General features: G+C 38.7%; 2 protein-coding genes across 6 annotated transcripts in view; both read left to right on the top strand.

The window, feature by feature from the left end:
- coro1cb (coronin, actin binding protein, 1Cb) overlaps nucleotides 1-3,299 on the top strand; it is a 93,466-nt gene extending 90,167 nt beyond the window's left edge. For 4 of the 5 annotated variants that reach the window (XM_053485846.1, XM_053485848.1, XM_053485849.1 and 1 more), the window contains 2 exons: nucleotides 1,802-2,044; nucleotides 2,269-3,299. In XM_053485846.1, the coding sequence (XP_053341821.1) occupies nucleotides 1,802-2,044; nucleotides 2,269-2,388 (363 nt within the window). In that variant the 3' untranslated portion in view covers nucleotides 2,389-3,299. Of the gene's footprint in view, nucleotides 1-1,801; nucleotides 2,045-2,268 lie in introns of those variants that run through there. The other variant, XM_053485847.1, reaches the window with a different exon arrangement.
- A 12,257-nt stretch (nucleotides 3,300-15,556) lies between these two features.
- On the top strand, nucleotides 15,557-26,791 carry ungb (uracil DNA glycosylase b). The gene is made up of 7 exons (XM_053486000.1): nucleotides 15,557-15,626; nucleotides 15,744-15,913; nucleotides 16,006-16,101; nucleotides 16,180-16,277; nucleotides 16,429-16,517; nucleotides 16,631-16,809; nucleotides 26,412-26,791. The coding sequence occupies exons 1-7, from the start codon at nucleotides 15,566-15,568 to the stop codon at nucleotides 26,550-26,552; spliced, it is 834 nt and encodes a 277-aa protein (XP_053341975.1). The 5' UTR covers nucleotides 15,557-15,565; the 3' UTR covers nucleotides 26,553-26,791.
- Nucleotides 26,792-27,921: the final 1,130 nt, after the last annotated feature.

Here is a 27,921-nt window from a genome sequence, read left to right as displayed (position 1 = left end):
GGTTATTTTAGGACAAATTAGGAAAATAAAAGGTCTGGAGTTGATTACAAATGTTGGATTTCATCTTGAATACACTTTTATTTGTTTAAGCCCAGCCACTGGATGCAGGGCAACCTTATTCCTTCATTGTCCCAAACCCAAAAGAATAATAAGGTGTCCAGTGTAAAACCTGTTCCACGTTGCATGCAGATCACATGGTCCCTTGACACAGTCTGTGATAGGAGCAGGCAAAAGAACAACAAATTATATAATCATTCCCAGTACAACATAGATTAAAATGTTTACTATCACTCCCTCACTTACTCACTCACTCACTCAATTTGGGAACACCAGTTAGCCTAATCTGCATGTCTTTAAACTGTGGGAGGAAACTGGAATACCCAAAGGAAACCCATCAAGGACAAGGAAAACATGCAAACTTCAAGTACACAGAGGCATCAGTGCCACCTGCTTACTATTACTGTCCTTTGTAATTAAAATTTACACTGAAAATACAATTATGCTAAAGATGTAAAATTCCAATAACACTAGAGCAAAATAGAAAGTATAAAAAAAGTATAAAATATAGCACAGAAATTCAGAAATGAAGTTAGTGTCATACATGGGCCTGTATGGCTGCCATTGGTCTTTAATAATTATATGACTACTAAGAGAAATAGCAGGATGAATTCTGACTTGAATTACTTCCTCATCATGGCTTGCTCATCAGGGACAATCTTATCATTTTGATTCATACATATTCACATTTCATACAAACGTAAATAATTCTTTTGATTGTGTAAAGCTGCTTTGCGACAATGTCAGTTGTTAAAAGTGCTATACAAATAAAATTGACAAATTTAATTGAATTGAATGACTGCAAAGTTTCTACCTCAAAGATGAAAAAAATAAGCCCAATATTTGTTTTGCTAATTTGTCCAATTACTTATTAGGCCTGTGAAAATTGAGGACTTTAAAAATTAATGTTTATTATTTTAAAGGTTAAAGTATTTTTTTTATTATCCCCTCACTTAAGGCAGAAAGTCTACATTTTAATTACCTTTATTGTTTCATTTCAAATTCATTGTGGTGGTGTACAGAGGCACAAGTTAGGAAATTGTCTAAATATTTTTGAACCTGACTGTATCTACACTGCATGGCGAAAAGAATGTTGCATATACTAATATTTCCTTAGACTCCATTTACCTTTGCTACATTGTTTTGATATTAAAGTGTCACAGCATTTATTTGACCAAAAAGGGCCACCTTCTTTCTTTGCTCCATAATCTAGTTCTGATGCTTACATGCCAATTGTTGGTGCTTTTGGTGGCTATGTACAGGAGCTCCATATGCAATGAGCTGCAATGCATTGTGTGCATTTTTTAGCAATTTGTGATACTGTAGCTTTTCTGTGCAATTGGACTAGATCAGCTAGCCTTTGCTCCCTACATCTACAGTACATAAGCTTTGGGTGTCCGTCAGATGAGTTTTCATAAGTAATTCATACCAAGAACACCCAACAAGACCTGCCATTTTAAAGACGTACTGACCTAGTTTTTTATCCATCAATATTTGGCCTTTGGCAAATTTGCTTATATCTTTCCACCTGTTAATTTCTGCTGCTTCTAAAACATCAATGTTAACTCTTTACTTGTTGACTAATGTATCCCACCTTTTGTTTGTCATTGCTTTTTTATGTTGTGGATATATTTACATATGCTTTAAGCATTGCATAACCTATAATGAAATATTTCAAAACCTTTTTTTAACCTTACAGTATGTAACATACAGATGCATTTGTATTCATGCTTACCACCCACAGTCAGACCTGTTCCAGGATGATCTGTATCCAGATACAGCTGGCCCGGATTGGGCCTTGGAAGCAGAGGAGTGGTTTGAAGGCAAGAATGGTGATCCTATTCTAATTTCCCTCAAACATGGCTATGTCCCAGGCAAGAACCGTGACATCAAGGTGGTTAAAAAGAATGTTCTAGAGAGCAAGTCATCCAAGAAGGTGGAAGAGATGTCAGCTCTTCAAAAACCTGCCTCTCCTCAGCTCACGAGAGTAAGTCCAATTGAGTAAAATCATCACTAAGGACAAGAGTGCTCTCCCCAAACTATTTACTGTAGTTTCTGCCCACATTTTAGGTGCATGTATTAACAAATTTAGAGATGAGTATATAGGCCGAGTCAAATTAATTGACAGTTCACGTAAGCTTGATGATCACTAATTGTTTAAAGCATACAACAGTACTGATAGAGTTTGAAATGTTCTCTTTTCTTTTGTAGAAAAATGAAGTGAAGTTGGAGGAGCTGCTAAGAGAAGTGAAATCGCTCAAAGACCTTGTGACACTTCAGGATAGGCGAATCACCAAACTTGAAGAGCAGGTGGCCAAAGTGGCAATTTGAAGTGTTGCTCAGTTCTGAGTCACCATGTCAGCATATGAAGAGATTAATTTCAGAGGGCCAGTCACTGCCAAAAAATCGCAGTTAACTTGATCATTCCTCTTGGTGTTTTTTTTCTCGTGACTATGGCTGGAAGCAACATTCCAATATGGACATTTTCATCATGCCCTCCCTGCGCATCTGTTAGCAAAAAGAGAAAAATATATATTTTGCTTTGTATTGTATTTTTCATGGTCTAGTGGGTTTATCTGATAAATATTTTAGATTTATCTGATTTATATTTTCTTTTTTGTTTTTGTAAAGTTTGGTTTTTCTAGGTCTTGCAGCAAGTGCCAAGTCCCCTAGTGTTTTTTGTGAGTGTTTCAGTATTACTCTTATTTGTGTGCTACCAAATGTGAGGCGCACATGACCCACCTACTATTTTGCTTTTGTTAGAATTTTTTTTATAGTTGACACTTTTTTGGCTATTACTATTATTAAAATTAAACATTAGAAAGGTTTATCCTTTTTATATACATCTTATCTATACAGGTTAAAAGTTAAAGAACATGGCTGTGACACAGAAATTAATTAGAATTACAATGAACATAATCCAAAAGTAACAAACAAAAACACTATGGGTAAAAAAAGCAGAAAAAGCATGTATGATGTATACAAAGGTAACAAGCTAAAACACCAGATGAGCTAGCAAAATACAATAATAGCAGGACAAGCAGGTCACTGTTTTAACACAACTTTTGATAAATGCAAAACATCTAACTTAATTTGCCTACTTATTAGTAATTAGCTGGCTATGTACGATCAGGTTCATAAATTGTGGACAAGACAAGTATGTTTTTTTTTTTTGGAATATGGCCTCTGTACAACTCCACATTGAATTTAAAATAAAACACTCAAAACGTGAGCAAAGTCACTTTTAGCTTCAATTTAAGGGGTGGGGGGGGGGGTATAAGTAATAAGCTTTACCAGGCCTTCACTGCTGCAGTTTTGGCTGTTGCTAGTTTTTGGGTCTTTTTGCTTTTAGTTTTGTCTTCAGCAAGTGAAAAGCATGCTGTTTTAATTTGAGAACAGGTGACTGACTTGGCCAGTAAAAATATCTCATTTCTTTGCCATCTCATTCAATATCTCATATTTTAATATATGCATGGCTGTGAAGAAAAAAATATATAGTAACGAAAAACCTAATGTACGCCCCTGGGATTTGCTTAAAAATAGAAAGGAGCGAGCGTGACAAAGTTACAGTACCAGAAGAACTCATATTCTTCAGCATGCTTAGTAAAACCTAACAGCGGTTTTCTTATAAAACTGCACAAATCTGTGTCTAAAACTCCTGATTTTAAGCAATGAGTTTTCACTCCAAATATTGACTGTTTATTTTATTACTCCTTATTACTCTTTATTGCTTTTTATATTGGTTTCTTTTATACAGAAATGTTTTTAAAAGCATCTTTTGCTTAGGTAATATTTTTGCATGTGCCCAAGACTTTTGCACAGTACTATAAGTAAAATAGTTTTTAGATTTTACTGAGCATGCTGGAGAATATGAGTTCTTCTGGTAATCTTGTCACACTCGCTCCTTTCTATTTTTATGCAAATCCAAGGCAAGGTGGCTTAGTGGTTAGGACTGTACTTGCACATCCAGGGTCTAGGGGTCGATTCCTGCCTCAGGTCTGTGTGGATGAAGTTTGCATGTTCTCCTTGTTCTTGGTGCATTGCCTCTGGTTTCCTCCCATAGTCCAATGACATGCAGATTGTGCAATTATGCTACTGGGTGTTCCCAAATTGCACATAGCGTGTGAGTATGTGTGCTCGGCAATTGATTGGCACTCTGTCCACGGTCGTGCCCTAGGTCTCCTGCGATAGACTGCAGGCCTCCTGAGACCCTGCGTACAAAATAAAACTGTATAGCCGATAAATGTCAGTGAGCGAGGCAGTCCAAAGAATCCTGAAATTTCCCAAAGTTTTCTGTCAAAATACATCACAAGTACAAAATACATTTGTAAGCTTCAAAAACAGCAAGACCATAAAATTTTGGCAAACATATTTGTGTATGCAGTACACAGATTCTTAATAACTCATTAGATGTAGTTTTGCAATGAGACCATTCTTAAACAATTCATGATATTTAATTCACACAATTTGTATTTTCTGCAATGCCCAAGGCAATCAACCGACCTGAATTAAATTGAGCATGTATTTAACTTGCTGATTGCAAAACTGAAGGTTAAAACACCCCATAAACAAAGCAGGAAGACAGTTGCATTTAGGTCATCGCCAGGGAAAGGGAGAGAACATACAAAAAGTGCTGTAATTGAACAATAACTTAGTCTAAATACACCTATCAGCCATACCATTAAAATCTGTGAGAAGTGAAGTCAATAACCTTGATTATCTCATTATACTTGCACCTGCCAAAGGATGGGAAAAATCTTGCTGCAAGTGAACAGTAAGTTCTTGAAGTTGATGTCGCAAAGAGAAACAAATCACCCAATTATTATAATAGGTGAGATATTCATTTGAAGCAATCGGATATTACTGGTCTGATAAAGCCAGGATCACTTAACTGGGAAAGAGATGGAACCAGGATGCACTATAGGACAGAGGCAAGCTGGTGGAGGCAGTATGATTGTCTTGGACAATGTCCTGCTGGGAATACTCTGACACGTATTACTTCAATTGTGTTGCACACTAGGTAGACCCCTTCATGTCAATGGTATTCCCTAAGGGAATACAGTGTCTTGCCACATTGCAGAAATGGTTCAGGAATCATGACATCATATCATATATAATTTAATTGAGCATCTGTGGCCTGTGCTGGGCAAGTAAGTCTCATCCATGGAGGCCCTTCTTTGCAACTGACTGAACTTAAAAGATCTGCTGCTAATGTCTTGGTGCCAGATTCCACAGCACACCTTCACAGTCTGTACCTCAACAAGCTGTTTTGCTGGCACAAGAGGGACCTACACAATATAAGGTTGGGGTTTCATGTTGTGGCTGATCAGTGTGTTTATGGACTGGACTGTATATATTAAAAAGGGTTGCAGTATATCCATGTGTTTTACTTTGTGAATCATTTTCAGATAATCCTAGTCACATAATAGATTCTCATTTTAAATGCATTCTTTTTTGAGCTAACATCTGAACTTGGTCTTCATGGAGCAGTAATGAAATGCTGGCCCTCGCCCTGTAGATAAAAATGTAGTTGTGGTGCCTCTTTTAACAGTTCTTGGCTGGAGCTCATCTGACGTGAACCTGAACACTTCAGACGTGTGTCCTAAACCATCTTGTGCATGCATTCCAGGTTTTACTAAAAGCAGGACTACAGCCACAATAAATCCAGTTCATATTATGTTACAGATTCAACTTTGTGGTGTATTCAGTTTGGATGACTGTGCCTTGCCTTTAAATGCAATAACATTACAATTAGTACTTGTAAAAGGAGAAAGCAAGTGGCAAAAACATATCATCAGTAGACTGTAGATATACTTTGAACTGGTATCATTTATTTCTAATTTTTTTTTGTTTACTTGTAATCTAATCTTGGGTAATTCCCATTCACCCATACGGTTACAACAGCTATACATCAACCACGGAGGATGAAGTATATCATGTAATCACACACATGAAGCCCGATGAATTACTTTTCAAACTGCTGCTCGGGCTACATTATAGGGCAGTATAGGGCTCCTGGCCTTTATTGGAAAAACAGATTTAAACTGGGGGAAATACTTTAAGTTGCTCCTTTTAGGAGCATATACAATTTTTAAAAAATATTTTTATTTATTCTGAAAAGACATAGTGACTACCTCAAGCTAAATCTTACCAACAGTATAATCACTAAGCTTTGCTAGCATTTGCCTTGCGGTGGAAAAGAGTGATGCCTAATGTTCTGTGCAGCATGTTAGACAGCAAGTGGTTTGTGTTGCATATAGTTTGTCTATTTAAGATTTTGATTCCAGTGAACGTTTAAGAGTTCAATAATCAATGCATTAGGAATACAGAACAAACACCTTCCACAGATTAAGGCTATGTAATTAATAATGATTGCATTTCGGTGTGGCATGAGTGCAACGCAATGTCCCGAAGTAAAGTTCAATGCCACTGAGCAATTATGAATCAAGTCAGTGTTTACTTCTCAAAAAAGCAAAAACCTGCTACTTCATATTTAATGAGAGGTCAAGCGTTATAGGAGCAAACATTGGACTTTTCAGTGTGAAACATTTTGTGTTTGTTGTTAATGAAGGTCAATACAGAACGTGAATTGTATGTCACATTTAAAAAAAAAATCATGCCATGAAATGCAGCTACATAGATTAATGTTAATGGTGCATAATAGTCACTTCTGGCGTTTAATATTTACAAAAAAATCTCTGTTCCCTATCATAGAGGATAAAAATGGATGTAAAACTAATGCAATAAAGCTGCCTGTGTTTCATTTTACATTTTCCCCACAATGTAGGACACACATTTGTGGGTATGGATGCATATTTAGCACTCCAGAAATATTATATTGCACAAACTGGATTAGTGTTAAAACTGGGTGAGTAAAAGTGGAAGTAAAAAATATATATGATACATTAGCCTGTAGGGGTGTAATGGTACACATATTTGTACTCTAACAATCAGTACAGAATGTTTGGTTCGATGTACGTTGTGATCCGAGTCAATATAATCTAGTTTTACCCATGCATGTTACATGCATAACTGCTTCTGTGCTCTGATGGTCAGTTGACTGAAACCTTCACGAATAAAGTGATACTTGACAAGAAACAGTGTGCCTTTTTTGTAAAACTTACAAACTTAGTTTACCTCCCCGTTCCCATAATGGAAAAATAATTTAGCATGTTCAATGATGAAGCCTTGTGAGCATAGGTGTAGTGCTGTATCAGCATAGGGAGCTGATGATCTGTCAGTTTTTTCGATAACTGAAAAGAAAGAATATTCATAATTCGGTTGAAATACATGACCTTTTTTGTAAAAGCTTGAAGATCCAAGTTAAGTCATGCAAGAGAACCAATAAAAAATGAATAAATGAACAAAAAAACAAACAAATGGAATGGACTGAGTTGTCACAGTAAAATGTATGGTGTGTTGATTGATTCACGGGGTCAACACATGAATTGAGTAAAATTCTTCATTCAATCTTAAAAGTTGCCAGTAGCCTTTCAGCATCAGTGAGAATGTTCTGTACACTCAAGAGGCTGGAGTCCATAGATCAGACCTTTTTCCAGCACTTCCCACTGATGCTCATTTACATTGAGATCTGAAGAATTTTAAGGCTAATTCAAAACCCCAAAATCATTGTTGTATTTCTCAAACCATTCTTAAACCATTTTGCTTTCTGATTGGGTGTGTATTTATAGGACGCGGGTTAGATTGTGTCTTTCCCTTGCTCCCCATTTGTGAGCGTCCTTAGATTAAATAGCGCGATTATCCTGCCTACTCGTGTTCTTCCGCGTTTGGGTTTACCATTCACGCAACAAAGGGCTAACCGCTAAAGCTACGTCTTCTGGTCACCTAAGGTTAGTTCTTGACAGTATCATACCCACTTCCTGGTGCTACTGTAAGAAAATAATAAATTTTAATAAGTTTTTCTTTCAGTGGTCATAATAATGTGGCTGAATAGTGTACTATAGCTGTGTTGCTATTTTGTTAAATAATAAAAGTGAAAAGACAGTATAACTTTCTTATTTTTCAATGGCTAAAAAATAGACGTTTCTACATAAAATGCAAGTTTTCTTACAGTAAGTGAATTAATTTTTCACCTATTTTGCCTATGGCAAGGTTATGTCTCGTGTTTGGGAACATATCGGTTTTCCAATGAATCACAGTAGCAATGGGCAAAGACAAGTGGATAAAACAGTAAAGACTTTTAATAATAATATTATAATAATAATATTATAATAATAATTTTTAATTATAATAATAATAATAACAACAATTATGTTTGTTAGTTCTCCTTTGGTCTTCCTTGTGTTCAGAAACTTATGGCCATTTTTTTACTGGTTTTTATATTAGTTGGTTTATATATTTACAATTCAGTCATAATAAATAAAAAAGATTTTTCATGCTTTTTTTTCACTGTACCAAAAAGATACTTAACTGACCCATGACATTTGTGTACCATCACACCCCTACTAGCTTGGTATTTTGGTAATTTAATAAGGCTTATTACAGTAGCAGTATGGTGTGCAAGTGTATCAGGTTACTTAATCAGGTTACTGATTTAGTACATTATAGATGATATAAAAAGGTACACAGGTGAAGGTTTTCCACAGGGCAGGGGCCAACTGTCTCTTCCACTTAAGGAATGTGGGGAAACAATAAATAAAGGGCCACAGGCTAGCAAAGGGATGAGGTTAGACGTGGTCTGTGCAAGGAGAGAAAGACAGATTGTTAAAGAGCTTCGTTAATTTCACTAGTTCTCTGATAAATTGAGTGGAAATGAAGATATAAAGAAAGGATGTTCAAGAGAGATGAGGTTAGGGAGATGCATGCAATGTAAGGAAAAAAAGAATAAAATATAAATATCAGTTTGTCCTTGATGAGCAAGGAGCAAGAAAAACTCCTCGGATTAAGAAAAAGAAACCTTGAGATGAACCAGGTTAAAAAAGGGAACCCATCTCATACCAGATAGTGTGACCATAAATCAATCCCTGCTATACTGGCTATAAGTTTGAAAATTATAACAACCAAAATATTGAAGTTAATAAAAAATATATTTTTGCTGATGGAGGCTGTTAATGGCCTATTACAAGGCTATCTTCATGGTCAGCAAGTGGAACCGTCCTCAGTCACCACACACATCACCAGGCAGGCAATATAGGGCCATCCTTATCAGAAGCTAGGGGCACCCAGCCGACAAGAACTCCAAGCAGAAGTGGGGCAACAGGATGTATCATACACATCCAGGGGGCAAAAGGGGTTAGGATTACTGGTAGCTCACTGTTGCTACACTACCGTTCAAAAGTTTTAGAACACTTGCAAATTTCTTTTTTTTTTTTTATTTTTATTTAGTGTTTTTTTTTTTCTACAATCTACAACAATACTGGGGATTTCAAAATTATAAAATAACACATATGGGATTAGGTAATTATGTAACAACAAGAAAAACAACAGTTAGTTGTTATTTTAAGACACAGAGGTCAGCCTTTTTGTAATAGTTCTTGCAAGAACAGTATTGTCAAGTGCATTTGCAAAATTCGTCAAGCACCATAATGAAACTGGCTCTCATGAAGGCCGTCCCAGGAGGGCGAGACCAAAACCTACCTCTGCCGCAGACGAGAAGTTCATTTAGAGTTATCAGCCTGAAAAATGACCAATTAACAGCACCTCAGATTAGAGGCGTTATGAAGTCTTTACAGAGCATAAGTAGCAGAAACATCTCAATATCAACGGTTCAAAGGAGATAAATGCATGTTTTGGACGCCTTCAGCATTCCTTTACAATGTAGAAAGAAATAAAAATCAGGAACCATCATGGAGTTAGAAAGTGTTCTAAAACTTTTGAACGGTATTAGATGTGTGGCTCAACAGAGAGAGAGTCCCAAATCTGCTCCTTTAACAAACTAATTTACAAAAATTACCAAGTATACAAGTTTTCAGCCTAGATTTAAACACTGGCTTTGTGTCTGAGCTGCAAACATTAATTGGAAGGCTAATATATAACTTTGGGGCTTTGAAGAAAAAGTTCAGCTTCTACTGTAGTATTTTATTAAACAAGGTACCAACAAGCCACCTGCACCTTTAAAATGAAGTAGGCATGGCAGATCATAAAATACCAGCAGTCCACTCAGTTCCCATGGTCTGACATTTAGTGCTTTATAGGTTATCTTTGTAGACTATCTCTGTTTGTATCTATTTATTGTTATTTTTTTTAAAGAATTTTACATTTAAAGACATCAAACTTTAAATATAGAAATAACTGGAAAAATAGACTTTCAGAATAGAAAATTAGAATAACATAAAAAATAAATTGTCTTACATTTGTGTAAATGTTTCATAGGATTTTTTCCAGAGATTTTGTTGTACTAAATAATATTTATTCAGTATAATCAGAGCCTTTTTATTTGCTATTTGTTCTCAGTTGTTGTTGCTTTGGTGTTCCTGCTTGTGTTTTACTATGTCAGACAACATTTAAATGCACTAAATGCACCCCTCCCCACTTCCACTGATGTGAACATGTCTCAGCTGTTCACACCTATACATTCAAATTTCTCACACAAAAACAGGGAGGCCAGAGAGAGAGAAAAAATCCACCCTTCTCTACTTTAAGCCAACTCAAATCAACTCCTGGGATGAGGAGTACTTTTAAAACCCTCTGGAGTCTGAGGCCTTTTAAAAGACCTGCTTCAGGCCTTTCCTAAATTCATGTTAATTTCAAATCTTCTGGATTCTAGATTCTATAATTGACATTGTTACCATTATTTAATCTCTGAAATGAAAGAGATGGAGATTTTCCTCATCATAACATGCATTGCATTGTTTTTTAATCACTCTATACACAATCATTTGTCGTTCTTTTACCTTCCTCTGGAGATTACATCGGTCATAATCAGCCCCAATTATATACCACCAAAAGTGAACACATACACTGCCTTATACGAGCTGCATGAGGCACTCACACACCACCACGACAGCTACAAGGCACAATCTCGGCCATAGTTTGGGAAATCCGACCACGCTGCCATCTTCCTCATGCCAAATATAAACAAAGGCTCAAACAGGAAGTTCCGGTTCAAAGGGGGGTCGCATGCTAGATGAACCAACCGAGGACTGGGACATGTTCTAAAACAGCTCTGATGACAATGTGTTTACGGAAGTGGTTGTGGGATGATACCGTACAAAAAAACGACCATCAGAATGTCGGGGGACAAGGACCTGTAGTAGGCTGCATCGTTCAACATTCGGAAGGCGGTAAAGGAGGCGACGCAATGCTATGGGGGGTAACTAGAGTCACAGCTCCAACAGAGTGACTTTAGGAGCCTGTGGCAGGGACTAAGGACAATAATGGACTACAAAGCACCAAAATTTGGTATGACGAACATAGACATGACTCTGGCACATGACCTTCTATGCTCGCTTCGAGACTGCAGCTAAAGACGGTAGCAATGCTAATGCTAACGGCTGCAGACAGGAAGACACTGCCAGCACCGGAAATGCATTCATCATTTCCGAGCATGATGTGAAAAAAGCCTTCAGGAGAGAGCCTCCAGGAAAGCAGCAGGACCAGACGGTATCTCAGATCGAGTCCTCAGAGCCTGCACAGATGAGCTAGCACCTCTGTTTACAGAGATATCCAAGCTCTCTTTATCTCAGTCGGTGATCCCCACATGCTTTGAGGAGTCCATCATTGTTCCTGTTTCAAAGAACCCCATCCTGCTTTTCTCAATGACTATTGCCCTGTAGCCCTCACCTCAGTAGTGACATAATGCTTTGAACGGCTGGTCAGAGACTTCACTACCTGACACACTGGATTTACTGCAGTTTGCATACCGCCCAAATCGCTCTACGGATAATGCCATCTCTCATCTCCTCCATACATCACTCACTCACCTGGACACTAGGAAGGGGAATTATATTAAAATGCTCTTTGTTGACTACAGCTCAGCATTTAATACCATAATTCCCTCCACACTCACCACCAAGCTAGAGCACCTGGGACTCTCTGTGTCATTGGATCTCTACCTTCCTAACTGGCAGACCACAGGCAGTGAGGATGGGTGGACATGTCTCAGCCTCCCTCACTCTCAGCACTCTCACATCTCTGAGTGTTTTTAGGGCTTAGCGTATGGTATGTTTTGCAGTTGCTGGAGTCCAGGTGTAGAGTTATTCAAACAGATGCAGAGAAAGAACTGTTGCAGACTGCAATACTGGAACTGATGTCCGATGAGGAGGGTCTATCTACATACCTGCCCAATATCCAATCAAGTCACTAAGTTGTGAGGGCTTGGGTTGGAATAAATAAAAAGTAGTGACTGGGTAATGTCCCAATAGATGTCAGGGTTTTGAAAGTGTTTTTTTTTTTTTTTTTAAACAACCAATTAATGTTGAGATAAGAAACCAATAGGGAAGAGCAGAGTTGGGCAAAAGTGTAAATGCAAATGGATTCAGACAAAAAAAAAAAGGAACAGGCGAGCGAGCCTGAGCGGCTGTGTTATGCAACTTCAACTGGCATAAGGAAGAGTTAGTACATGACAACACAGTTTTATGGGTCAAAACAAATACATCAGCTAAGACAGCAGCTCTAGACAACACATCGATCTTCCGTTCATTTAAATACATCACTAGTTGCTCTGGAAGACAAGTCTTAAACTTTTCTAGTAGGATCAATTCTTTAAACTGCTCAAAAATTCTTACATTTCTCATGAGCAAACTCAACAAAAGTTTGGCTAATAGGTTTGACTAAATTCCTGAAACTTTGCCTGTATGCTTCAGTCACCCGCTCGCAAGCATGCAAAACTGAAGCTTTAACCACGTCATAATCAAGGCTCTGTTCTCTGTCTAGGAGTATGCTTCCTTACCTTTTCCTGTAAACTTACACTGCAGCAACAGTGTCCACACACTTTTTTGCCAATTTAACATTGTTGCAATTTTCTCAAGTACTGCGAAATAGGAATCAACCTCCTCTTCTCTAAATATTGGCACTACCCACATGTCGTCTGACATCGGAAACAGGCTGGCTCACCAGTGAGGACTGGAGTGGAGCAAGTGGTGAGCAAGTACCAACTCCCTGAGATACATCTCGGGCAGATAGGACCTGTTCAGTCAGTGCCTAGATGGTGGCCTTAACCACCTTTTTACTAGCTGATTTGGGAACGAATATATTAAAGAAATTAGCTATTAGGAGAAGATCATCTTCCCTATATTTATCAAACTCCTTTAAAGTAGAACAAAGAGTGAACATGGTCAAATCAACCCAGGCCAAAATAATAAACAAAAAGGTATCTGTATTTTAGCAACTAGCTTGCCTACCAAAGTAAACACAAATAAAAAAATACAGGTACCTTCCCTGACTTAATAAACCAAAAACAGTGAAGAAATTCCCTCTTCCCAAAATAAATGGCAGTGACACCTCTACTACCGGTGAGTGCAAAACATACAGTGAAGTTATCTACAATGGGATTATCTACAAATATATACAGTAAAAACAGCCAAGCAACCAAACCAAAGGGACAAAGCAATAGGAAGCAAAAGTCAAAATAAGAAAACACAATCCAATATCAAAATGTAAAATCCCTATTTAAATTCTTTCTCCAGCACAACCAACGCCTCGTCTAAACGCCTCCCCTTGACAGCTCTGGTAAACATTTCTGCAGTCAGCATGCCAATTGCACGCTCCCTTAAAGATTGCGACATCTGTGGCATTGTGTTGTGTGATCACACTGCACATTTCAGAGTGCCATTTTATTGTGGGCAGTCTAAGGCACACCTGTGCAATATTGATATGCCACACCTGTGAGGTGGGATGGGTTATCTCAGCAAAGAAGAAGTGCTCACTAAAACAGATTTAGACAGATTTGTGAACAATATTTGAGAGTAATTGTTTTTTTTTGTGTGTATGTAGAAAATGTTACAGATCTTTGAGTTCAGCTTATGAAAAATGGGAGAAAAAATTAAAGTGTTGAGTTTATATTTTTGTTTAGTGTATAATTTTTGCTTTAAAACAGAAAGCAGTACAATGTCATTGTGGTCAGTATGAGAAAAAGGAAGTTAAAAGGATCATCCAGAAACATGTTTCAGTAAATGTTAATATGATCTTTAGGGTCCTAATGAAAAGTTTGTAATATATTTAATTAAAAATTCTCAATGGTTGTGTTAAAAAAAAAACACTACTTTTAACTGGTAAAAACTAGCTCTGTTCTCAGCAACCTATTTCAGTGCATGTTCCTTTATATGCTTATGATCTCTGCTGAGCCCGCCCCCCCCCAGTTCTGTGGGGCGTGTCTTCACAACACAGGTGGGGTATAGCCACGGGAGTGTAGTCCAGTGCGGGCAATGCTTTGGACTGTATTACCCACAACGCAGTGCTTTGTGGGTAATGCAGTCCAAACTGGAAAACCGCATTTATCGTGATTATACTTTGCAGATCGTAAAAGGCGATCTGCAAAGAGTCATAGAAAAAGAAATTACTCACTGAGCCTGGTGAAGATGAAGCAGGAACACGAAGCGTTAGTACAGATCCATTTTTTAGGAGCAGCTTCCTAGTAAAACCTGCTTTATATTGACCCGCGTTTATAAAGCAGTCTGGTGAAAAATGATTATCGCAAACATAAACGCATTTAGGTAAATCGGGGGTGACGTTAGCTTTAAAAACTAAATTCAGCCACTGCGTCCTCAGCGGCTCAGATGTCGGTAGTGAATGACGACTGCTGTGTTCGCTATTACACCCAGCAACTGTACACCACACTCGCTTAGGCGCCATTTTGCTCCAGCGGCGAAAAACAATGGCCGACAGCTTCTTCTCACTCGGGGCGGGTCTTTGCTAAAACACCAGTGTCAATCAACTAGTGTAGGAGCGGCCTCTTGTGGTGTGGCGTCACATCGACAGGCATTTGCGATTGGCCTGATTTCAGAAGGGGCATGTTATTGTAATAAATGAAAAGAAAACCACTGGGCGGCTTTTTATCATCGTAGAGTGGTTGTGTACGCACTCTCCTAACACACAGTTCAGTCCAAACAGCTTAAAAAAGTGCATGTAGGCCTGTATGACCCCTTCAATAAGTTATAATATTTAAATAATCAAATAATGTTTTAATATGCCTAAAGCAACAAACTTGCTAAATCAGTAAACTTCAATTAAAATAATACATTTATTAATAATACACCCTCACATGAAACCATAGGCTGTTCCTACAGAGAAAGTGCAGATCTGCAAATCAAATATGTGCTTTGCTGCACAGCTGCACCATTTCATACAGTTGTGTGGAAATAGAATAGTCAGAATATTTCATTCTATAAACTCAGTCTAGACACTCTCTGTACAGAAACCAAAGTTGCAAGCTAATCCTAATTTTTGCATACTAATGTTGGTAGTTTGGAACCAACTCTTTACCATGTAACAATGTAGGTATGCGAGACAGTTGCAACTGTGGTGTAAACCTCACTACTATTTCAGGGTACTATTTCAAAGTTTCACTTTCGATTCTATGACTTTCAGAGCATATATATTTGCATGTTTCATGCAGTGCTCAGATAATTTTCCAGCAGCATATACAAAACGTGTCTTATTAATGTCTCAAGGTATGAATATATTTATAAAATAGAGAGAGAGTAGTATATCTAACTTATATTAAGATTGACTTGTATATTGATATATTTAATGATTTTTCTTTGTGGAATTAATTTCTCTATTAAAAGAAAAAATATATAGCAGTGGTGTGCAGCTTACAGTTGAGCAGCTGAAGCAAATAGAACAGAAGAGACAAGAAGCTTTGAAGAGGCGTTTTGACCGCAATGAACTTATGCCCATTGGAGAAAGCTGGCGCAAGCATATCGGGTCTGAATTCACCAAACCTTACTTCACTAAGGTACAAATCCAACAGACATTTTACATTCAAAGCCATTGTACTGGTATGAGTCATAGTTTCAAAGCTGATGTTAAGCCGCCTCTCTTATTCAGCTTATGTCTTTTGTCGCTGAAGAGAGGAAACATTTCACTGTCTATCCGAGTAAAGAGGAAGTCTTCTTATGGACAAACATGTGTGCATTCGAAGCTGTAAGTTTTAAGATAATATAATTTTAAAAAGTTGCATATGAGCTCATCAAGGTTTACATTTTTTGCCCTGATATTCAGGTGAAAGTGGTCATCCTTGGCCAAGACCCATATCCCAGAAAAGGCCAGGCTCATGGTCTGTGCTTCAGTGTACCAAGGCTTTCACCACCACCTCCAAGGTATACAGACAAATGTAACAACTATTTTAAATGAATTTAGTGTACATGATTTAAACCCTTGAAGTCTAACTTTTTATAATATCGATCTTTTTCTGTTTGTGGATTATCCAAGCAAAATATGTATTTATTGTTTACTATTCCTTTGCTTCAGCTTGGAAAATATATTCACTGAACTTGCAATAGATATCAAGGACTTTCAACACCCTAATCATGGTAACCTGACAGGATGGGCTAAACAAGGTTAAGGACTTTAAGGAATTCTGTTGGTGTAAAGTGGGAGCTAAGTAATAATATCATTTAGAATTGAAGTGGCAAATTAAAACCTCAAAGTCTTTCTTTTCTTCTGCAATCAGGTGTTCTACTACTGAACTCTGTCCTGACAGTGAGAAGCAGAGAGCCAACATCCCATCAAGGTTATGGATGGGAAGATTTCACTGATGCAGTGATCCAAACCCTAAGTAGAAATCTAAAAGGCCTGGTCTTCCTGCTGTGGGGGTCATATGCTCAGAGGAAAGGCAAATTCATTGATCGAGTAAGTTTGAATATCAAAAATTTCATGATGTAGAGTTTGAGGTTTTATTTAGCATTCACATGTAAAGTGAGTTTATAATACCATCTTTAAGAAAAAATGGTTTATTCCCAGTAATAAAGTAATAATTACAAAATTATTGCTATTTAGTTATTTTGAGATATTTTGAGTTAGTGACTTTTAAAATCAAATGGGTAACCCATTAATATAGTGCAAATGACCTGCATATAGTATAAAGGCATACACAACAGATTTTATTTAATAATTTACTGCTACAGTACAGTACAGTGCATAATTCGTTCTGGAAGCATGCTTGTATGTCAAAGCACTCATATATCAAAGAAAATTTCCCTATAAAAAAATGGAAACTCTTATAATTTGTCCCACAATCCAAAAATACTCATATAAAAATAATTAATCCAAAATATAAAGTAAAAATAAAACAAATCAACCTGCATACAACTAAAAAGAATACAGACAGAGCAGTGTTTCTATGTGTGTGCGTGTGTGTGCGCATGCGCGCACATGTGTTTGAAGCTTAAGTAAGACGGGAAAGGAGAGGAGGAGGAAGGGGGCTACCGTGTAGGACACACACACACACACACAAACACACGCACACACATTCATGGAAACACTGCTCTGTCAGTAAACTTCTTTATCAAGGAACCTCTCTAATGACACAATTGCGCATGCAAACATATACTAACAGAATTATTTCAAATTCAAATAAAAAAAATTCAAAGTAAACATATGTACAAAGTAAAATATACTTTACAAATAAGAACAAGAACAAAATATCAATATATGTAAATATAGAAATATAAAAGCGAAAAATATAAATTTGTCAAAAACAGAAATATAGAATTTTAGAAACGGCTGGGGTGTGCAAATATGCATAAAAGTGTCTTTTTAAAGTGTCTTATTTAAGTGATTTGTGCAGTGGTCCATAGATGAAAATATAAATATGTAGTGCAAGTGTGCATGAATGTGTCCAAAGTGGCCATGAATGACCAGTCAGTGATGGGTGTTAAAAAGATGGTATTAGTCCTTTGTTGTGTTGTGGTTGAGAGACCTTATCGCCTGCGAGATAAAGCTCCTCCTTAGTCTCTCTGTGTTGGCCTTCAGGGAGCGGAATCGCTTTCCAGACCGCAACAGAGAGAATTGAAAGAGTCCATTGTTGGGATGGCTGAGGTCCTTTACTATCTTCCTGGCCTTGGTCCAGCACCGCTTGATGTAGATCGAGAGCAGATTAGGGAGCTCAGTGTGGACGATGCGCTCAGCTGAATGCACCACCCCCTGTAGAGCTTGTCTGTCCTGCATGGTGTACCAAACCAGGTCATAATGTTTCCCGTTAGGATGCTCTCTATGGTGCAGGAGTAGAAATTCCTAAGCACCTGACAGAGGGCAGTCTAAAGTCTCTTAAGTGTCTGAGGTGGTATAGAACCTGCCAGGCCTTTTTCACCACGGTGTTGATGTGACAGGACCATGATAGGTCCTGCGTGATGTAAACACCGAGGTATCGAAAGTTGTCCACTCTCTGCACTGGGCTCCTGTTAATGACTGGGGTCTGGTAGTTCCTCTCCTGCTTTGTACAAAAGTCCACCATCACTTTGTCTTGCTAACGTTCAGGAGGAGATTGTTCCTCTGGCACCATTTCTCCAGATTTCCAATCTCTCTAGGTAGGCCGACTCATCGTTGTTCGTGATTAGGCCCACCACGACAGTGTCGTCAGCAAACTTGATGACGGCGGTGGAGTTGGTAGTGGCCATGCAGTCATAGGTGTACAAAGAATACAGCAGGGGGCTCATAACACAACCCTGGGGGCTCCAGTGCTGAGAGTGATGGAGGCTGAGACATGTCCGCCCATCCTTACTGCCTGTGGTCTGCCAGTTAGGAAGTTGGAGATCCACTGACACATAGATGAGCTAAGTCCCAGGTGCTCCAGCTTGGTGGTGAGTGTGGAGGGGAATTATGGTATTAAATGCAGAGCTGTAGTCGACAAAGAGCATTTTAACATAATTCCCCCTCCGAGTGTCTAGGTGGGTAAGTGATGTGTGAAGGAGATGAGAGATTGCATTGTCTGTGGAGCGGTTTGGGCGGTATGCAAACTGTAGTAGGTCCAGTGCGTCGGGTGGAGAAGAAATTATGAAGTCTCTGACCAGGCGTTTAAAGCACTTCATCACTACTGAGGTGAGGGCTACAGGGCGATAGCCATTGAGGGAGGCAGGATGGGGTTTCTTCGGGACAGGAACCATGATGGATTCTTTGAAGCATGTGGGGATCACCGACTGAGATAAAGAGATGTTAAATATCTCTGTGAACACAGGTGCTAGCTGGTCTGCGCAGGCTCTGAGAATACGACCTGAGATGCCGTCTGGTCCTGCTGCTTTTCTGGTGTTCACTCTGTTGAAGGCTCTCCTCACGTCATGCTTGGAGATGATGATCGTGTTTCCAGTGCAGGCAATGTTTTCCTGTCTGCAGCCGTTTGCACCGCTAGCATTAGCATCGCTAGTGTCTTTAGCTGCAGCCTCGAAGCGACCGCAGAAAGTGTTCAGATTCGCGTCCGCGTTCGTCATACTGGATGTTGGTGTTTTTTTGTCTGTTATTGTCCTTAGTCCCTGCCACAGGCTCCTAGAGTGACTCTGTATTAGCTGTGACTCTAGTTTCCTTCCGTAGTGCTGCTTCGCCTCTTTCATCGCTTTACGCACGTTATATGACTCAGCCATGTACGGGTCCATGTCCCCCGACACAAGTCCCACGTTGTAGGCAGCGGTGCGAGATATCTCGAGATTCTGGTTAAGAAATGTTCTGATAGTCTTCCCAATGAATCCCACAACAGCTTCCGTAAACACGCCGACATCATCAGAGCTGTTCCGGAACATGTCCCAGGCTGTGTCATCAAGTGCATCCTGTAACGCGGCTACCAATTGGTCCGTCCAGCGCGCGACCTCCCTCTGAACTGGAACTTCCTGTTCAGCCTTATTTTAACATGTATTTTGGCATATGGAAAATGGCGGCATGGTCTGATTTACCAAACGGCGGACAAGATTGTGCCTTGTAGCCATCCTTGACTGTAGTGTAACAATGGTCCACTGTCCAGGTGATGTGCTGTCCAGGTGATGTGCTGATAAAAGTTCGGTTAGGTTGGCACTATTAAGGCCCCCCGCGAGGTGTGCGGTGTGCATCAGCTCTCAGCCTGTTCCTGACGCTGGCTCGTTTCCCTCAGGGCCGCCACTTTGCATCGCATCCTATGTTCTTCCTCAGGTCTCACTCGGCCAGCTTGGATCCGGAGTTAAAATCGTCGAATTGTGAGTGTCTCTATCCTCAGGATCTCATTGGCCAGCTTGGATCCAGAGTTAAAAACGTCGAATTGTGAGTGTCTCTATCGTACCTAATGTACTCAATGTTGGTAATTTGACTGTTTTTAAAACGCTGAAAACTAACTTAAAAAACAAAAACAAAGAAAAGGTGGTCGGATCAGTCGTGAAGGCTGCCGAACTTCATCAGCGCCATCTTTTCTGCTCTCTGATGGGGAGACTCTGGAAACTGGTTCTTTAACAAGGAACCTCTCTAATGACACTTGCTTTTGCTTTATGTTTGCTCACACATGTGGTAACAAAGTTATAATAAATAATACACGCAGCACATATGTTGACTATACAAGTGACGCACGCTCACTGAGACTGAGCATGGGAGACGATTACCCACAATCTCGCAGCGTGCGAGAGAGAAGAACCATTGGCTCCGTTGTGATCAAATGATGCTCGGCAAACAAACTACTCATACTACTCATATTTAAAGATCTCACTCGTTTATCAAGTTAAAATTATATACATTTTTTTCTCGTATTGCAAAAGGCTCGCAGACCAAGTAACTCGCAATCCAAGGTTCCACTGTATATAATCAGTACTTAATAATGCAGATTATCTAGTACTAAAGGACGAGATCAGACTAAAGAACCAGATCACTTTTTTGCTTTGCTGACAAAAGCTGTATAAATACTAATAAAATTATAACACTAAGACTATACTAAATTGAATGAGATGGCAACTTTGTAAAAGAATAAGAAAATAATGTAAGGCAGCATATTAATGAGGTATGATTATTGTGTTGTGGCCTCTTGCTTCTGTGAACATATATACAGTAGAGTGGGGCAAATAGGTATTTGATACACTGCCAATTTTTCAGGTTTTCCACCAATAAAGAATGGAGAGATCTGTAATTTTCATCATAGGTACACCTCAACTGTGCGAGACAGAATCTAAAAAAATATCCAGAAAATCACACTGTATAATTTTTAAATACTTAATTTACATTTTATTGCATTAAATAAGTCTTAGATCACCTACCAACCAGCAAGAATTGTACATGATTTTACGCAAACTATCACTTGCTTTAAGGAAATGAGATAACGCATATATTACAGAAACCATTACTCAGTTGGAAGAACCAAGATTTTGTTCAAATCTCAGAGACTAGAAAAGTTTAAACATTTAATTTTTAATTATCTGTCATGAACTAGGTGTAATGGTGGATGTTGATCGCCGTGAGCGGATAGAGCAGGCATAAATGCAGAGTGTTTGTGTCAACAAAAGAGTCTTTTTAATAATGACAGTCACAGAAGTATAAATAATAAAAACATAAACAAACAAAGGAACAAACAAACTCAAATAATACTCAATAACATGGGGTTAAACATGGGCTCTCTGGCAGGACACAGACTAAGGGACACCAACAGGCTCTAATACCTGTTACACTACGTTTAAGCTCTGTAGCGAAACACAGGCTAAAGGATGCCTAGCAAATGCCCTGTGGCGAAACACAGGCTGAAGGACTCCTAGCAAATGCCCTGTGGCGAAACACAGGCTGAAGGACTCCTATCAAACGCCCTGCGGCAAAACACAGGCTGAAGGACTCCTAGCAAACGCCCTGTGGCGAAACACAGGCTAAAGGACGAAACGCGTGACAGGACTCACAAACTATGCGTGGAGCTGAAACATGACAAAACATGACAAGACGAGAAACAAGAGGAGGGACACGAAGAGACCATGGACACGGAGAGACCAGGGACACGGAGAAACCAGGGACAAGAGACAGGACTAGGGCTATCAGCTAGACATGGCAATCAGCTAGACATGGCTATTAGCTAAATATGGTTAATAGCTAACCATGGCAGTCAGCTACACATACATCTAGCTAAGGATGTTTTAGCCCGACATGCACTAAGCTGCACTTACCTAATAGCTCAACACAACACTAGGGAATCGGGGCACAGAAACACGCGAGGCTCTCGGATGCTGCTGGGGCCTCCACGCGAGGCTCTCGGATGCTGCTGGGGACTCCACGCTAGGCTCTCGGATGCTGCTGGGGCCTCCACGCGAGGCTCTCGGATGCTGCTGGGGACTCCACGCTAGGCTCTCGGATGCTGCTGGGGCCTCCACGCGAGGCTTTCGGATGCTGCTGGGGCCTCCACACGAGGCTCTCGGATGCTGCTGGGGCCTCCTGTCCGCTCGCCCCAACATTAAAGTCCCAGCCCCCTTTGCTATGCCTTGGTGGGTCAAACATTCTGTCACGAACTGGGTGTAATGGCGGATGTTGATCGCCGTGGGCGGATAGAGCAGGCATAAATGCAGAGGGTTTGTGTCAACAAAAGAGTCTTTTTAATAGTGACAGTCACATAAGACATGCACTAAGCTACACTTACCTAATAGCTCAACACAACACTAGGGAATTGGGGCACAGAAACACAGAGACGAGGGATACCCAGTGGCTAGGCTAGGGGACACTCAAAGGCTAGGCTAGGGGACACTCAAAGGCTAGGCTCACTGGGGAACTAGGGAGGCAGGGATCACAACAAGGCTAGAGACACAAAGAGGCTATGGCTAGAAGCACGACAGTTAGCTCAACATAGATTTTAGCTAAACACGCTCCTAGCCAAACACACACCTAGCTACTTACCTGCTCTAGCTAAACACACACGAAAACAGGGGGACAAGAACCACAATACCCACATACACATGAACTTCACCACACATGACATGACTGAATCAGCTCCACAAACATAGACACACAGAACATATACAGAAAACATTGCCAATATGAGAGCCCAAATCAACATAACTTAAATCAAAATACAAACTGAACAAAAACAACACAAAATGCCCACATAAATGACAGTTGTGTACCTGATAATGCTCGTTTCCCAGACTAAACAGCTATTTATAGATTTTAACAAGCTTTTATATTTCCTCATTAAAAATGCATTAGTTCAGAGTTGCGACGAATGTACCACTGTCTTCACTTCATAATACAGTAGGTGAATCTTCATCCTCGTAGGGCTGCTTCCAGGGGACCAAACAGGTAAAAAATCTCAGGGACCAAGATTAGAACTATGGGGAGGATGCTTTAACACCTCAAAACAAAGATTTTGAAGAGGGTCGACAGTGTGGGCAGTCATCTGCATTTAATCTCACTGTAACTAACACTGTTGATTGTTAAAACTTTTTCTCGATAATGTTTGAATACTGGCTACTACTTTGAGAATCACTAAAAACTGTGAGCACCATTTTTTTCAGCTGATAGATAAACTTAGTCAGGATGTTTCCATTTCATACTCTGCCGTTAACTTTTAGACACTTATCGATGATCACCAATCACCTCATCACCAATAATGATTCTCTTTAAGAACCTTTCACCATTCCTACAGTATTGGTCTAAATTTTGCCTTCAGATTTCCAAACCCTTCTATTTGTGCATTTCCGTAATTTGTTTTGGCACCAGGTTCACCCTCATACCACAAAAAACAGGGGTAGCTCAGTGGTTAAGGCATTGGACTACAGTTTGGAAGGTCCCAGGTTCAAACCCCACGACCACCAGGTTGTCACTGTTGGGCCCTTGAGCAAGGCCCTTAACCCTCAACTGCTCAGATTTGTAATGAGATAAAAATGTAAGTTGCTCTGGATAAGAGCGTCTGCCAAATGCCTAAATGTAAAAACCTGTCACTGCATGCTGCTCTTCTTCTGTTCAAAGTGGGGCATACATTTTTGCTCGCATCGCAGTTACAAATGAACTACTGTAACACATTCACACCTGACTGAGTAGATTTTAACGGAAAGCACTGAAGTTATAATACAACTGGAGTATGGATGACCCATAAACCTTTTAGTCAGTCTTAAAACTCTTCAATTAAATCTTTAGTCAAAATCACATAATATCTAAAATTCTCTGATTACTGTCAGAATTCACAACTGTCGTCATACTGATGAACAATATTAACACCATTAATACATCAAACTCTTATCACATCAGCTTTATCTATTTATGAATGATGTAACTGAGATGTTTGCTTATTTGTTTTGTATGGCTACATAAAAACTAATGTAAAAAAACCACAGGAAGATATATTTCATTATAAGTTACAGTATGCTAACAAACTTTTAAAGTATCTACAACTTAAAGTAGTGTTGACTGAAACATACAATAAAACATTTAAATGAGGCATTTTATATTTGGAATTTTATTATTTATGTGTAATCTAAGGCACTGTACAAGCGTCTGGAGAAGTGTTATGTGATATAGATCTCCCATAATCATTACAAGAATTTGGTCCAACATTTATTAAATTCTGGATCATTGGGATGTCATAGCAAATGCATATTATAATTAAAGCAAGGGGGTTGTCCAACAAAATATGGAGAAGTCCATAAAATATTGTAGCGTTTTTACGCCGGAAAAAATGCTGGAGAGACGAGTGAGCTTATTTGCTGCCCAATGCAATGGCTGGGAGTACTTTATTTAGCACCCAGCAGGTATGGCATGAGCAGCACCTTCACTTAGGAGCCTACAGCCAATTCAGCATCAGCCTGAGCTGGAGCACATTTCACATGTCACACCCCTACACACACAAACAGGGCCGAAGCCACCAACCCAAACACCCTTCCCCATCAGGGTGAACACACCGACATCCCCGCAAGGCATGCTGGTCGTCAGCCGCCGCCCCGCCCACGCCACAATATAACACTTTTTGGCCTTTGGGCTTTGTCCACCACCACAGTGAATTTGAAATAAAACTCTTTCAGCTTTAATATAAGGGGTTTGACCAATGTGGGGGATTATACATTTAGGAATTATTATTGTGTTTTATTTCAAATTTAATGTGGTGGTATAGAGATTACAGGCCAAAAATGTATTTTTATTCCAAAATTTATGGACCTGACTGCATTAGTGTGCAATTTTTTTTTCTTTATTTCCTTTTTCATCAGGCAGGGAACAATATACAGTATAGTAAAGCAGTATATCATACAGTATATTATTAATATATAATTATGAGAAAACATAGTATAGTACTGACAAACATAAATTCTTTTACTTACCATTACTTACTGTTCCACATTGCAAAAGTAAATGATTTCAGTTACTTAATGTGGCCACCATGGATCCTTTCTTATAAAGGCAGATGTTACTTAATGTTTTCTTCACACGATAATCTAACTTTAATCTTCACTTTTTTGTTACTGCACATTCAAGATTTAAAGACTTTTTTATTAATCCCAGAGGGAAATTGTTTATTTTTGGTTATCGTTGCTTATAGTCATTTCCTGGGAGGAAAGAAAAAGAGTAATAAATTGGACAAGAAGGAGAAAAAAAAGTAAATCCCCAAACATTGCATACTAAACATAATTCAATATCCAGATATTGCACATGTGAGGTAAATAGGAAAAGGTATTGCACAAGTTATATGGGTAAATCAGAAATTGGTAAGGCCAAAAGCATTGTTAAATAAATATTGCATGGGTAAATTATATGTGTAAAAATTTGCACTAGCAAGTGATACGGCCCATGAGCATTGGTAAATATTGCACAAATTTGTCCAGGTAAGTAATAATATTGTATTATTGTTATTAACAGCGACTCTTTCTATAGTGTCCATGTTACAGAGAAGAGTTGTATAATTTTATGGCCACAGAGAAAAAAGATCTCTTGTTGGGTTTCTGTAGAACACTTGGTGGTAATAAGTCTCTGGCTGAATTTGCTCCTCTGGTCAGAGAGAACACTAAATAGCAGGTGAGAAGGATTGTTCAAGATGGATCGTATTCTGGACAGAATCCTCCTCTTCGTTACTACATCCACAGTGTCAAGCTCCATTCCAATCCGGCCTTTGACTTTGTCCAGTCTATTTCTGTCTGATATTTTAATGTTTCAGCCCCAACAGACCATCTCAAGTGTCAAATGACACTCGCCAAAACGATTTTATAAAACGTCTGAAGCATGGGGTTGCAGACAATAAAAGACCTGAGCCTTCTCAAAAAATACCACCTGTGCTTTCTTATAGATTGCTGTTATGCTATGAGACCAGTCAAGTTTGTTGTCTTTCTAAGCTATCATCTCACATCAGGATCTCAGTATACACATGTTGTGGCCATGATTATTTTTTACATAGCCATGGCATGTCACCACCAGAGCTGTGTGGAATTGTACATAATTGAGCCCCTTTATTTTTAGGAAAACTCCACCCACCACACAGAGGTCTCTAAACCAATGTGTGCAACTTCTGTAGGCCTGTTAACCATTAGCCATGTGACTAATAGATTTTCTCTTATTTATAGTCGAAGCATCATGTTCTTGAGACAAGCCATCCCTCACCATTCTCTGCTCACATGGGCTTTTTTGGATGCAAACACTTCTCAAAGACAAACATCTTACTTCAAGCATCTGGAATGATACCAATTGATTGGAACGCACTGTAACCATTCTTAGAAATACAGTATACAGAAATATAACACATGTAGTTTTTAGAAATATGTTTGAACATAACTATGTTTCATCTTCAGTATAATCATAATGTTAAGTGAATATGAGTATGTAAGCAAAGTATTACTGATGGAATATAAAATACAGGCCTACAGCATTCCAATAGAATGTTCCATCTCTACTGTTCTACACTATTGCCTGGAAAGTAAAAAAAATAAATAATAATAAATAAATAAAAAATTATAAAAGAAGAACAATGCTGAATTACTTGTTTGTTTTAGTAGTTTGCCCCAAAAGGTTTAATACATTATTATTTTTTTAACAAGTCAACTACATTAATTACATTTATATTTAGGCATTAGGCAGACACTTTTATTGTCATTGGATAGATTCTTACACTGGTTACCAGGTTACTAACTACTAACCTGGGGCCTCTCGATTCTAGTATGTAAGGCAGGCTATTGCCTCTTACTGTATATGCATACAATATGGAAAGTGGCAGCGAGATAGACACCTCCTGAGGTCTTGGAAGCCTGGGTGCAGGGAAGAATGCAGGGGGAAAGTGCATCTGTAACTGTATCTAGCGGTGCAATTAGTAAAATTTATCACATTATGAATTGCTACCCAAAGTTAATTCATGATACTGTAAATATATGTTATATAGTGTCACAGGTATCTTGCATTTTTTCTGGTTTATGTAAAATTATGAAGAATAACAGTCTGCACTCCGAGACACTGAAATGGTTTAGGCTTGAGTCCTAATTGGGGGTGGGCAATATCCTGATGCTAGCCAAATCAATAAAATCAAAAAATGAGAAAAGGTCAAAACCATCAGATGCACAGTGGGAAAACAAATGAGAAATGGCAAAAAAAAAAAAAAGTTTCGCAGCATACCTTATGAGTAAAATATTATGTATGTAATGAAATAGACTAAACTAGTAACTTAGTTTTGTTAAATCACCTTTATGTTGCTAGCTTACATAACACTGAATATTATTTTACACAGTTTTACATGATATTGTCTTTAGCCTGCAGCAAAACTATTTCAACCTAACTAGCACATTATTGATTTGGTTAACTTTCTTTAAGGTGTCATAGAGGTGTCCAAGTTTTCTGCTATTCTACTGAGGTCCAGAGCTGTGTCAGTGGAAATTCCAATGTCAAGGGCTATATTAAAATACATTACACTGATATTTTGTTTGTTTTGTAATATATTGCGTCTTCTGCACTACATATGCCCAGAATTAGTCAAGGAAGCTCATTTGGTTTTTGTTCTGACAACTTCATAAATTGTCAATAATGGCTCTTATTTAACATGGCGTAAAAAGTATTTGCCTCTTAATGATTTTTTTGCATATTTGTCAC

This window comes from Clarias gariepinus, chromosome 24 (assembly GCF_024256425.1).
Source record: "Clarias gariepinus isolate MV-2021 ecotype Netherlands chromosome 24, CGAR_prim_01v2, whole genome shotgun sequence".
NCBI lineage: Eukaryota > Metazoa > Chordata > Actinopteri > Siluriformes > Clariidae > Clarias > Clarias gariepinus.
The sequence above is the reverse complement of the archived record's forward strand: the minus strand, read 5'-3'. Positions and strand labels throughout refer to the sequence as shown.

Bases quoted from the DNA above. Each gene is read 5' to 3' on its own strand.
- ungb (XM_053486000.1), top strand. From the start codon at position 15,566: ATGCAGTGCTCAGATAATTTTCCAGCAGCATATACAAAACGTGTCTTA. The intron at 15,627-15,743 runs GTATGAATATAT...CTCTATTAAAAG, and splicing joins TGTCTTATTAATGTCTCAAG to AAAAAATATATAGCAGTGGT. The intron at 16,102-16,179 runs GTAAGTTTTAAG...CCTGATATTCAG, and splicing joins ACATGTGTGCATTCGAAGCT to GTGAAAGTGGTCATCCTTGG.